General features: G+C 42.9%; 1 protein-coding gene across 3 annotated transcripts in view; it reads right to left on the bottom strand.

Annotated features, from left to right (window-relative positions):
- The window catches only part of col4a3 (collagen, type IV, alpha 3), a 50,346-nt gene that overhangs the window by 18,189 nt on the left and 18,292 nt on the right, over positions 1–13,865 (bottom strand). For all 3 annotated transcript variants that reach the window (XM_020699858.2, XM_078929809.1, XM_011492691.3), the window contains 3 exons: positions 12,688–12,814; positions 12,436–12,516; positions 12,233–12,334 (listed from right to left, as the gene is read on the bottom strand). In XM_020699858.2, the coding sequence (XP_020555517.1) occupies positions 12,233–12,334; positions 12,436–12,516; positions 12,688–12,814 (310 nt within the window). The remainder of the gene's footprint in view (positions 1–12,232; positions 12,335–12,435; positions 12,517–12,687; positions 12,815–13,865) is intronic.

Below are 13,865 nucleotides of genomic sequence, written 5' to 3'. Positions count from 1 at the left end.
CGGCCGCCGCTGCAAAGGGGCCCGTACCCCCCACCAGGGAAGAGGCAGGGGAAATGACCTCCATTTTCGACGCGCCGCCACGGTCACAAACATCCGTAAAAACTTAAAAGCTTCACAATTTAACATCGGACATGTGTCTAGTTTACAAAACCAAAGTTTGGAGTCACTACTCCAAAATCTCTAGGAGGAGTTCGTTCTAGAGCGAGGCCTGCAAATGTCCAAAATGAAGCAAAAATGACATATTGACCTCAATATATCAGACTTCCTGTGCGAGTGACAGGTGGGTCCTTTCAGACTTTTTTGTAAGTCTCCATCTGAAGAACATGCCCTGTAAAAATCAAGCTTGTACGTTAAAGCGTATGCGGGGCGTCGGGACAAAAGTCACTGTAGGTGGCGCTATCGAGCCGTTTTTGTGCGCCCATGCCAATCTCCTATAAAATACGAAATTTTTCGCGACTCCTGATGTGTGTGCCAAATTTGGTGAGTTTTGGGGTATGTTAAAGGCCTCAAAAAGGCGACTCTTCCGGTAGAATAATAATAATAATTAAAGCTACAAGTAGCATTTAGCGGGCCCGCGCACGTGCGACCGCATGGCACGAGCGACCGCCCCGTGAGCAACGCCCTGCTCGAGCCATTCTCGTCGTTTTTTCTTGTCCATTCTGGAGCTCCAAGCTATTGTTAACACGACAGCAGCCTGGGGGGGGGGGGGCTGTAATCTGTTGCCTTAAGGGACAAAGACTTTTGCATATAGCATGAAAAAAATTCAAGCAATGATGATAATTGCTATCACTGTCCCTAAGGATGAGAACAATAGAACTCATTCAATTTCCACTACAATGTCTAGATGAGTGTCAGCTATGTCTGATAACTTGGCCAATTAGCTGGACCGGGATCTTGCAAAGTGCAGGTGGTTAACGTCCAGTGTGATGAGTCTGTGGACGGCAACAGTACAGCATAGCTTTTGGTTTCCACAAGAGAAGAACTCCTGACACATCTGCCCTAACAGACAACTACAAGAGGAGTTGAAATGTATAACACGGTGAAGGAGTTTTTGTGCAGAAAAAGGTACAATTAGAAAAGCTGGTAGCAGTGACTGCAGATGGGACTCCTGCTATGATCAAGAGACAAACAGGTTTCATAACTCACTGTAAAGCTGACCCAGACTTTCCAAAATGTCTGCATTACTGCTGCGTCATTCACCAGCAGGCCTTATGTGCAGAAGTGATTGGCTCTGGACATATAATGACTCTTATTCTGAAAATCGTAAACAACCTCAGCTGCAAAGCAAAACAGCACAGGATTTTTAAGGTGCTATTGGAGGAGATGTCTGTTGAATATGGTGAATATGAACATTGTGAATCTGAACTTGCATTCTTGACTGACATTACTGGAAAACTAAACCACTTGATCTGCGAGCTGCAAGACAATGGCAAAACTATTTTTTTTTGACCAGCCTGCCTGAGCCAGTGTTTTTCTTGTGGGGATCTTTTCTGCCAGGGCTTGTCAGCTTGGTCAGTGGATGTTGCTGCAGTTGTCTACCTTGCTGGGACAGCTGGAGTTAAACACAGCAGCTCACGGCTCTGAAGTGGACCCCGTTGCTGTCCCAGTCTGGATGGGCACTGTGGCGATGTTCCAATGGCCAGGCTGGCTCCTGGTATAAAGAGATTCCCAAATACCATTTCCTAACCGCAGAGCCAAGGATGTGTTTACATGTTTAGGTCAAAAATGTGATGGACAGCTTCATGTTGTCTAAACATGCCACCCTGTTATTAATCCAGTTGATATGGTTCTCCATCTGTGTCTAGGTGATAGAAAAGCATTTTTTTTTATATTTAGAGCTCTAAGCAAACAAACAGTTGTCTATATAAAAGAGCTTTTACAATTGTGCACTTTTAGCAGGTCTCTGAGTTCATGTGACCAATGTATGGTGGATTTTCACAGACCTTGTTTAAAACTGAAGGTGAGAGAGACTTAGAGAAATGGCTTCATTGTTCTGGAGTTCTTTGTTTCATCCACAGAAGAGTAGAATTGGTGATTGATTTTGAAAAGCTGCTGAAAAAAGTATCTTTTTCAAATTGCAATTTCTAACTTGGGTTTTACATTTTGTGTTCCATTTTTTGTGCTTTAATTGGGAAGCATTTGTTATTTGTTTGGTGTTTTTAAGGTTCTGCAAATATACACATCATTTTTTAGAGACATTTGTTATCAGTTGTGTTTGTTGATTTGTAGTTTAATTTCATTGGATGTATAGATGTCGTGTGGGGGGGAGGCTCGAGAGCAGGTAGGACCCAGGCGCAGAGACGGGAGGCAAACGGGTTCAGGGCAAGTGGGTTTATTTAACTAACAAAAAGCGCTGCAGAGCAGGATGACAAAACTAAAAACAAAAACTTACTGTTGCATGGCAAGGGACATGGACGCCAGACAAGAAGACGTGATCAGCATGAGCAGAAGTTAATGGACCAGCACAGGAGGAAGGCAGAGACAAGACTTATATACAGACAGGGCAGACAAGACACAGGTGAACACGATTAGGGCAGATGGGGACCAAAGGAAGTAAAACTCAAGAAACATGACAAGACAGGAAACCTTTCAAAATAAAACAGGAAACAGAACCAAACAAGACAGAACAAGAAATAAAGCGAAAAAAAAGACAACAAACTGAAACCATGACAATAGAAAGGAAAAGAAGTTCAAACATTGATTATAAAAAAGGATATAAGAGATAAAAAAAAAAGAAAAAGGAAAAGAAAAAAGATAAAATATTGATTTAATTGCATTTTGAATGAATAAAAAACAATGATTAATAGAATCAGAATCAGAATCAGGAATCAGAAAAAGTTTTATTGCCAGGTTCAGTAGAGCGCACTTTACAAAACGAGGAATTTGACTTGGTGTATAGTGCAATTAAGAATAAGTTAAAAATTAAGTTAACAACAACAACACACTATATACAGTAGAGTAAGGTGAATTAAAGTGGGAGCACAGATGGGCTGGGATGGTGGGGCCTGTAAGTGGCACCGACAGTCCTTTGGTGGGCGGGGGGGGGAGGGGGGGTCACCTGGGGGAGTTGGGGTTCTGTTCAGCAGGCTGGCTGCAGTGGGGAAGAAGCTGTTCTTGTGGCGCGAGGTCCTGGTCCTGATGGACCGGAGCCTCTTGCCAGAAGGGAGGGGCCGAAAGAGATTATGTCCTGGATGAGAGGGGTTGGCTACAATCCTGGCTGCCCGCCTCCAGGTCCTGGAGATGTGCAGCTCCTGGAGAGACGGGAGGTGGCAGCCGATCACCTTCTCTGCTGAGTGGATGACGCGTTGCAGCTTGGCCTTGTCTCTGGCCGTGGCCGCAGCGAACCAGACTGTGATGGAGGACGTGAGGGTGGATTCGATGATGGCGGTGTAAAAGTCTACCAGCATCTTTTCAGGGAGGTGAAACTTCTTCAGCTGCCTCAGGAAGTACATCCTCTGCTGGACCTTCTTAGTGATGGAGCTGATGTTCTTGAGGTCCTGGCTGATGATGGTTCCCAGGAAGCAGAAGGACTCCACAGAGGTCACCGGGGAGTCACAGAGGATGACAGGGGGGAGGGGGGCTGGGGCCTTCCTGAAGTCCACTGTCATCTCCACTGTCTTCAGAGCATTAAGCTCCAGGTTGTTAGCGCTGCACTATGACACCAGCCTGGCTATTTCACTCCTGTAGGCCGACTCATCTCCGTCAGAGATGAGGCCGATGAGTGTGGTGTCGTCAGCAAACTTCAGGAGTTTGACAGACAGGTGACCAGCTGTGCAGCTGTTTGTGTACAGGGAGAGTAACAGGGGTGAAAGGACACAGCCCTGGGGGGATCCGGTGCTTGTGGTCCGAGTATCTGAGACGAGCTTCCCCAGCCTCACATACTGCTGTCTGTCCGTCAGGAAGTCTGTGATCCACCTGCAGGTGGAGTCAGGCACATTCATCTTGGAGAGTTTTTAATACTAAAGATGTATGAAAGACATACCGAAAAAATATGTCTTTCAGTGTTTAACTGGCTGTCTTTGGATTATGCATGCCTGAGTAATGGCCATTTTTACTCCTCATCTCTCTGTTCACTGCTTGCTAATTTACATAGCAGGGGTCCCAGCAGGAGGGGGCGGGGTTGTAACACGACTCCTTCAGCAGAGCCAGGCTGAGAGAGGCTTTGACATGTAAGATGTTAGATGTTAGAATGCTAAATGTTACAATGACCAGTTCATTTTATATCTATGAAAATATTCAGGGAGCTATGGGACATGTTCAGCTATAGGTCTGTGAAAATTGGTGTCGATTGTTGAAACATAAGTTACCATAAAAAAATGTTTGTTTGGAGTCTAGACAGATTTAACACAGGTTTTTGGATGAAAAAGGATTTTTTATAAATCATCTGTTACACTTTTAAGTCTGAAAACAATATGGAAGGCAGCAAATACAGATCCCTACCGTTTTTAATTTTTTTGTGCTGATATTTGAAAGATAAGTTATGCAAAAAAATAGGTGTTTGCAGTTTTGCCTAAAAAGACGTTTTCGGACCTTTTTGGATCAAATGTTGTCTAAAAGTTCACCTGTAACTTCAATCATTCTGAATTTTTTTAGGAAAACTAAACCACTTCAACTGTGATCTGCAAGGCAATGGTAAAACTATATTTTTTATGGAACAGCCTGCAGTGTTTCTTGTGGGGATCTTTTCTGCCAGGGCTTGCCGGCTTGGTCGGTGGTTGTTGCTGTTACCAATCCAGTTGATATGGTTCTCCATCTGTGTCTAAGTGATATAATCAGAATCAGAATCGTTTATTGTCATTGTACATGGGGATACAATGAAATTGCAGCAGCCTTGGAGTGAAGGAGTTACATAAAATAAAAATAAAAATAGAATAGAAAAAGAAATACTGTATTTACAACTCTTAACAAAAAATGAACAATATGGACAGAAACTGTTAAATATTAAATATTTGTGAATAAAATAGAAAGGAATTACATGAGTTGCTGTGAGCACAGCTTAATAAATATCAAGTTATTGCACAGTGACCCGGTTAGACAGTCAGGATATTGCACGCATTGTAGTAAAATTAGAGTGAGGTGTGGTTGGTGGACGTATGTGCATTCCGTATGATAATTGCCTATGGAAAAAAGCTGTTTCTTAGTCTGTTTGTCCTGGTTCTGATGGACCTGTACCTCCTTCCAGAGGGCAGCAGTTCAAACAGAGGGAAAGCAGAATGGGTGGAGTTAGTGGTGATGCTAGTCACTCTGCTGATGCAGCGAGACTGGTAAATGTCCTTCAGTGAGGGGAGGGGGCAGCCGATGATCCTCTGCGCTGTCTTTACCACTCTCTGGAGACTCTGCCGTTCTGCTTCAGTGCAGTGGGAAAACCACACTGTGATGCCATAGGACAGAATGCTCTCAATGGTTGAGCGGTAGAACGTTACCAGCAGCTCCTGGCTGACGTCGTTCCTCCTAAGTTTTCTCAGGAAGTGCAGGCGTTGCTGGGCCTTCCTGATGACAGTCATGGTGTTGTTAGACCATGTGAGGTCAGCAGAGATGGTGGTGCCCAGGAGGGTGAAGCTGTGGACCCTCTCCACACAGTTTCCATCGATGTAGAGTGGGGGTGGATCTGTTCTGTTTTTTCTGAAGTCCAGGATGATCTCCTTGGTCTTGGTGGTGTTCAGGATGAGGTTATTAGCCTGACACCACCTTGAGAGTTTCAGGACTTCGTCTCTGTAGGCCGTCTCGTCGTCCCCAGAGATCAGCCCCACCACAGTAGTGTCGTCTGCAAACTTCACCACGGTGTTGCTGGTGTGGGCTGGTCTGCAGTCTGCTGTGTACAGTGTGTACAGCAGAGGACTCAGCACACATCCCTGTGTGGAGCCTGTGCTCAGCGTCCGGGTGGAGGAGAGGTGGGGGGCAAGTTTGACTGTCTGTGGTCTGTTTGTCAGGAAGTCCTTGATCCACGTGCAGGTGAGTGGGTGGAGTCCTAGTTCAGACAGTTTGTTGACCAGAATGTCAGGAATGATTGTGTTAAAGGCTGAGCTATAGTCCACAAAGAGCATCCTGGCGTAGGTGTCTCTGTGTTCCAGGTGGCTCAGCGCAGTGTGGAGGGTGATGGAAATGGCATCATCCGTTGATCTGTTTGCTTTGTAAGCAAACTGGTGGGGGACGAAGATTGGAGGGAGGGAGTCTTTGATGTGTCCCAGGAGCAGCCGCTCCAGACACTTTGTGATGACAGCAGTGAGTGCAACTGGGCGGAAGTCCGTGAGGAAGGCTGTGGATGAGGACTTTTTGGGTATCGGGATGATAGTGGATGACTTCAGGCAAGCAGGGATGAAAGCCTGAGCTAGCGACAGGTTGAAGATTTTTGTGAAGACCTGGGAGAGTTGATCGGCGCAGGCCCGCAGAACCTTTCCGGGAACTCCATCAGGTCCCGCCGCTTTCCTGGGGTTTACCCTGCTGAACATCCGTGCCATCCGTGCCACGTCCATAAAGGCATTGTTTTTATATTTAGAGCTCTAAGCAACCAAACAGTTGTCTATATAAAAGAGCTTTTACAATTGTGCACTTTTAGCAGGCTGAAAAAATTATCTTTTTAAAATTGCCATTTCAAATTTGGGTTTTAAATTTTGTGTTCCATTTTTCTGTGCTTGTATTGGAAGGATTTGTTATTATTTTGTTTAAAAGTGCTACATATTGTATATACACATAATTTATTTAGAGAAATTTGCTATAGGTTGTGTTTTTTGGTTTTGTAGTTTAATTTCATTGGATTTATATTAAGGAAAAGAAGTTGCAGCATTGATTAAAAAAGGATAAAAGAGACATTTACTGTCTAAGTCTTATGTTACATCTGTAGAACTGTACTGAGAGTTGGGTTTTGTTTTGGAGCACATTCATATGTTTTGTTTGTAAAAAAAAAAAGATAAAATATTAAGTTAATTGCATTTTACATGACTAGAAAAGCAATGATTATTCATAAAAATCTATGAAAGACATACAAAACAAATGAAAAAGCAGTCTGCCCTCCCTCTTGTGTCTAAACTATTGTCACCTCACTTCTGGGTTAGTTAGCATATGAAAAGGCAGCTGGTGTGTGTGTGTGTGTGGGGGGGGGGGTGAAATTTGACTCCAGCAACAGGACATATTGAGGTGCAGGCTGCAGCATGAGGAAAAGACTGAAGCATGTAAGAGGAAATGACATCCTACAGTTGACCAGTTCATTTTATATCTGTAAAGAATATTCAAGAAGCATTTAGACATGTTCAGCTATATGCGTGTGAAACTTGGTGTGGATATTTGAAGCATAAGTAATTTTAAAACACACTTGTTTGGAGTCCAGACGGAAAAAGCACAGGTTTTGGGATGAATCAGGATTTTTTTAAAATCATCTGTTTCACCTGGACTTCTGAAAAAAATATGGAAGGCAGCAAACACAGATCCCTACATTTAAAAAAATAAATGGTGTTGATATATGATGATTAAGTTATGAAAAAAAATAGGTGTTTGTAGTTTTGCCTAAAAAGACGTTTTCGGACCTTTTTGGATGAAATGTTGTCTAAAAGTTCACCTGTAACTTCAATCATTCTGAATTTTTTTAGGAAGCAGTAGCACATAAATGCCTATGAAAGTTGAATTCTTGGTGCTGATAACCTAAACAGAATTTATGCTAAAAATCTTTGTTCAGTCCAAAATTTCATTAAAAAAATCAAGTGATGAAGTTTCTCGTAGACCCTATAGTGTTACATATCAAAGCTGGAGGTTATTAAAGGCATCTAATTCTGAAATCTCAGCTTCCTGAGACAAACGGCTGATTTATAATAAATTTCTATTATTTGGGTGCACATAATCGACCACTTCCTGTTACGCAGGCACCGTCAGGTGTACACCCATGAAACTTTACATGATGAGAGAGGACCCTTCTGAGTATCTCCAGTTTTAATTTCATGCACATCGGACAAAGCAAAGAGAAAATACAGGGCAGAATGTGCCCAATGCAATAACTAGGTGGCGCTATAGAGCTCGTCCAAGATTGTCATATCCATGGGTTCAGAATAGAAGCTTCATCATATCCATTGAATTTCAGTGAGATTGGACAAGGAATGTGCACGTGAGAGCAACTTTTGTGTGCATAGCGAGATGCCCAACTTTGCCGCTCTGTCACGACCACACCCCCGCATTGAAAGTTATGGTTTTTTGTCAGAGTAAACTTCAATGGCTTTTCAACAGGTGGACGTCATTTTCAGGTGTGTCGGCTCATCCTACTCGGAGTAGTGATGCTCCAAGTAAAACATGTCATTTCCTCTTGCCAGCAGGTGGCGCTACACTTTTTCCAGATTTTTTCACTGCAGATGTGTTCAGAGTCAGACTAAAATCATGCATATCAATTTTGGATCAGATTGGATTATGCATGGCTGAGTAATGGCCATTTTTCTTTTCATGGCGTGTTTTCGAACCGACCTCCAATTTTGACGCGCCGCCATGGTCACAAACATCCATAAAAACTTAAAAGCTTTGCAATTTAACATCGGACATGTGTCTAGTTTACAAAACCAAAGTTTGGAGTCATTACTCTCAAATCTCTAGGAGGAGTTCGTTCTAGAGCGAGGCCTGCGAATGACCAAAATACAGCAAAAATGACATATTGTCATCAAAATATCAGACTTCCTGTGCGACTGACAGCTTGGTCCCAAGAGACTTTTTTGTAGGTTTCTATCCGATGAACATGCCCTGTTAAAATCAGGTTTGTACTATAAAGCATATGGAGGTGCTCGCGAAAACAAATTTTGCAGGTGGCGCTATCGAGCCATTTTTGTTTACCTATGCCGTTCTCCTATAAAATATGAAATTTTTCGCGACTCCTGATGTGTATACAAAATTTGGTGAGTTTTGGGGTATGTTAAAGGCCTCAAAAAGGCGACGGAAAAGTCGGAAGAATAATAATAATAATAATAATAATAATAATAAACCTAACAGATACAATAGGGTCCTTGCACTCCGTGCTCGGGCCCTAATAAACATTCGAATTACAATAGGGTCCTTGCACTCCGTGCTCGGGCCCTAATGAATCCTAAACTCCAAAAAATCAAGGCAAGAAATCCAAAGTTCCTGAGGTTTAGGCTTTAACCCTTGTGCTATCCTAGGCACTTTAACCCTCATGTTATGTTGCGGGTCAAATTGACCCGTTTTAAAGTTTGAACATCTAGGAAAAATAGTTAAAAGTATTTTTTCAGCATGAAACTTCATCTGCTTGCCTTACTTAGTGTAATCAACATATTTTATGAAAATGGTTCATCTCACATATTTGCACCCCCCCCCCCCCCTACATATTTATATCACATAGATACTGTTCGGGTCAATTTGACCCGGCAGTCAAACTGGAGGTACAAGCATGTCATATTATTTTTAGTATTCGTTTATTTGCAGCTGTGAGACATATTTCACCCCAATCACACACATAGACACGCACATACACACACACACACAGGTGCATAGGTGTTGTGAATTTTGACAGGAACCATTTATGTTCTCGCTGGAAAACTCAACCCACATTCAGTGGACACTCAACAGGGGAGGGGCAAAACATTTAAAAGATTCTCTGCATGGGAGGCCTTCCAACATTACACTCTGTCAGGCAGACCTTTAAAAAATGAGCAGCAGAAGCAGAAAGATGACAGTCCAAGAGGCGCTGGAAGTCATCACTGATCATGATCAGAAGAAGACTCTCTTGAGCTAAATTCTGATTCTCATGATTCTGATTTTGAACCAGATGAGAGAAATGTTATTCCTGTTCCTCCAAGCAAGACATTCATGTCAAAGAATGGTGAAGCACATTGGTCTTCATCACCAAATATGCGTCAGACAAACCTGTCTGCAGAAAACATGATAAAGAGAGTGCCAGGGCCCACTAGGATGGCAGTGACTCATGTGACCATGTCAATTCAATTCAATTCAGTTCAGTTCAGTTCAGTTCAGTTCAGTTCAGTTCAGTTCAGTTCAGTTCAGTTCAGTTCAGTTCAGTTCTATTTGTATAGCCCAAATACATAACAACAGTCGTCTCGATGGGCTTCCCATCGGTAATTGAAAAAGTAAAACATAAAATCAAAAGGATCATGAATACATAGAATTCATTAGGAAAATACTAAAATGAACTAACAAACTGACTAAGCTATACTGGCATCCCTGCCCTTAGACTCTACTTCACGGTAAGGAAAAACTCCTAAAAAAAACAAATTCCGGAAATAACAAAGAAACCTCAGGGGTGTAAACTTGAAGGAGGGATCCTCCCCCAGGACTGACAGGCTATTTACCAGAACTCATAGAGAGTAATTAACTTATCTAACTCTACAACTACATATATAAAGTCCAGCAGACGAGCTTCATCCAGATGGAGTTGGGGGGACGGCCGGGGGCGCGAGTCGAGCCGGAGACAGGATCCAGGTCAAGATAAGCATGACCTGTGCTTTGTGCAAAATGAATTTGCACAAAGCACAGTGTGATGACTGGTCACTCTTGTGCTGTGTATATGTACAGACACACACACAACTTCATATTGTAAAGTAATATAGTAGTAAAAAACTAAAAAAAAGTTTGAACATGTATTTTTTTAAGAAAAACGAGTGAATTATCTCATAATTGAACCGCTACCTGTTAGAGGTAAGGAACACCATTTCACTAAGTTTTGATAGAATAATTACTAATGGAGTTATTAATGAAATATTTACACTGCTTGTTAGGATTTTTGGGGTTTCAGATATCTTTTAATTAATAAAACATGCAGTGGGTCAAATTGACCCTGGAACATCATCTCTGTTCCTCAAAAATGAACATAACAGTAGGGTTAATGTTGGGAGTTGGGTCATCTAGACCCACTAGACAGTGCTCTGAACCTTTTTTCTTCAATGATTTGTGATCTTCACTGGTGTCCATGGATTACATGAAATCTTTCCACCTTTATCCACCTTTGTCATGGTAGGGAGAACACCTCAATGGAAGGGGGGGTCATCTAGATCAGTGTTTTTCAACTTTTTCTGAGCCACGGCACACTTTAACCTTAAAAAAAATCCCGCGGCACACCAGCATCCAAAAATTAAAAAAAAAAGAGAGGGAGATGTAGTGCATAAAACGGCCGGAGATCGGTTTTCGGAGCTTCATTGTTTTGTTCTCTTGTTCCACGGTCTGACACCGGACTCTGTGGAAAGCTACACCGCTAAAGACGAGCTTTAGCTGGTATTTTTGTTAGAACTGAGCGACTTTACGAGCTAAATCGGGACAAGGAAGTGAAGACTTTAAGCACTTCTGATTGGTCAGACTGATGACATGTGATTAAGCCTTCAAGAATGATTGGTGGAGACAGTTAAAGGGGCGGGACTTTTCCAAAATACAGCCGAAGGTGCAGCTGAATCGCGGTACAGTCATCCTTATCAAAATGTCTTTAATAAAATAAAATAAACGCAAAGAAAAAGTAATTTACGATCTTTTATATTCCTAACTTCTCAGTGTTTTATCAGGGCCTGTTTGGATGAACAGAGAGCTGAAATCCTGGAGATGGGAAATGTTTTTAGATCAGTTAATGAGGGCAATTTGCCACGGCACACTTGACCATCTCCTACGGCACACTAGTGTGCCGTAGGAGATGTGATATAGATAGATATAGATTCTGATATAACTGAAGACTGGACGGTTCCCCAAACCCATGTGATCAACTAGGTTCTTAATTTGAATCTTGCAGGAGAGCTTAGTCAGCGTCCGAGGACCCCCCCCCAGCTCAATAATCAGATATTTTTCTAATTGATTATGGAAATGTCAATATCAGGAAAATCTGCTCTTCGTGGTTTTCAGTTTTTGGATTCATTTAATGGATCGTGTGGGAAATGAAGTCATCCAAGAGAGAACTGGTGTGATGCGAGAGTTGGCTGATAGAGCAGAGCAAAAGGCACTGGGATGGTTTGGACACGTTGAAAGAATGGAAAGGGAGCGATTGGTGAAAAAGACATGCAGACAAATATTTTCTTTTTTTGGAGAAAACTACACAACATTGATTTTTTATTGTCAAAAAACTGTAATCAGATAACTAACGTCTGATTATTCCCTCTGTGCGCTACATAAGAACATTGATAACTCAAGAATTAGAGAAGGGTGGGACATTTGGTGTGGATGTGGGTTTAATCTGTCCAGATGCAGTTCATATCTCAGAGCACAAACTTCAACAATGTGCCTCAACGTCCAACAGGCACATGAAAAGTTTTACCTCCCATAACTCCTTTCTCCCCAGGAGGTCCAGGTATCCCATCAAGTCCCTGTTGTCCTCTCAGACCAGGTTGTCCCGGTTCTCCAGGAGGTCCCCTGCTACCTACATAGAAAGACTCTGTTACCTTTCCAGGATAATCACTAAAGCTGTGTGTTCTGTCACAACCATAACAGCAGAACTCTGTCAGCAGAAGACTCTTTCACCTTTGAAACCACCTACACCTGGACTACCATCTCTTCCATTTGGACCATCACAGCCTTTCTCACCAGCAGGACCAGGAGGACCTTCAACAAAAATTCAGTTTATCTTAAAAAAACATTTTTAAACAACTTTTTATTGACAAATAAAGAAACAAACTCTGTTTAATTGCTTTTTTGGTTCATACTTTTATGGACTATGAAAAATAAAGGACCGTAAGTTCATTAAAGGGGAGTTCAGGTCAGTTCCCCTCACACCTCTGCATCCTGGATAACCTGGGGGTCCCTTAAGGCCATTCAGACCACATGTTCCTGGATGTCCTCTGGGTCCTGGAGCCCCTAGTGCCCCTTGTTCACCTGGAGGTCCCACAAATCCTGGATCACCCTGAGAGGAAAGGAGAGAATTAAGATCCATGTACTGATAATTTAAGCCTTGGTCGAGGGGGTCGACCCGTATGGGTTATGCAGGTTTTTGGTTCTTAGAGGATCGGCTACAAGTGTGATATTCAGTTCCCTTGAGGCTCATACGGCCACCACTAGGGACTTCTTGGAAATGGAACGTACCATTGCCGTGTGTGTGGTTAAGTGGGGGCGGGAGCGGCCGTGGTGCAGCAGTAGGGCAGTCGACCCATGATCTTAATATTGCAGGTTCGATTGTTGCCTTGCACGCCCATGAGTCAATGTGTCCTTGGGCAAAACACTGAACCCCACCTTGCCTCTGGTGGTAGGTTGGCGCCAGTGTTCAGCAGCGGAGCCGCCATCTGTGTGTGAATGTGTGTGACTGGGTGAATGGGTCTGTGACATTAAAGCGCTTTGGGCCTTGTAGGTAGAAAAGTGCTATTTAAGTATATGCCATTTACCATTTGAAGTATTTGTAAGGATAATGGAAGTTGCACATATTTATGACGTATGGGTGATGCTGTTGTACAGTTTTCTTACGCCACACTCTAGAAATTAGTAAGTGTGAGTTCAGACTCCTTACTGGCCGCACACATTGACGAAATACCTCATTTCTACCAGTCAGGCTGCAGCAAGGAGTTCACATGGACTTTGGTAAACTCCATCATGTTTGTTTTGAAGAGGCTGGGAGACAAGAGGTGTCTGTTAGGCCAGCAGGCGCACTGGCCCTGCAACGCCGCTTCCATTACCTGTTTCTGCATTGCCTCACAGCCGGGATGGGGATCCACGGTGAACCAGGGGTTCTTAAAATGTTTTGACAAAATCTTGTACGAGCAGGTGAACTCATCCATAACACTTTTCTCAAAAAAAGTCCAAACTTTAGAACACTTTTGGTAAAGACAGTATTCTCTGGACAGAGAGGACATGAGGACTATACCAACACCTACAACCAAACGGAGTAACCGAATAAGAGTGCACCGAGCCGCGGCAACTGTCGACAGCACCCAAGATCTCCTTATACCTTGATTCTAAAGTCA

Source organism: Oryzias latipes, chromosome 13 (assembly GCF_053564925.1).
Source record: "Oryzias latipes strain Hd-rR chromosome 13, Olatipes_Hd-rR_3.1".
Classification (NCBI taxonomy): Eukaryota; Metazoa; Chordata; class Actinopteri; order Beloniformes; family Adrianichthyidae; genus Oryzias; species Oryzias latipes.
Note: the sequence above shows the minus strand (reverse complement) of the source record. Positions and strands in the feature narration are given on the sequence as shown.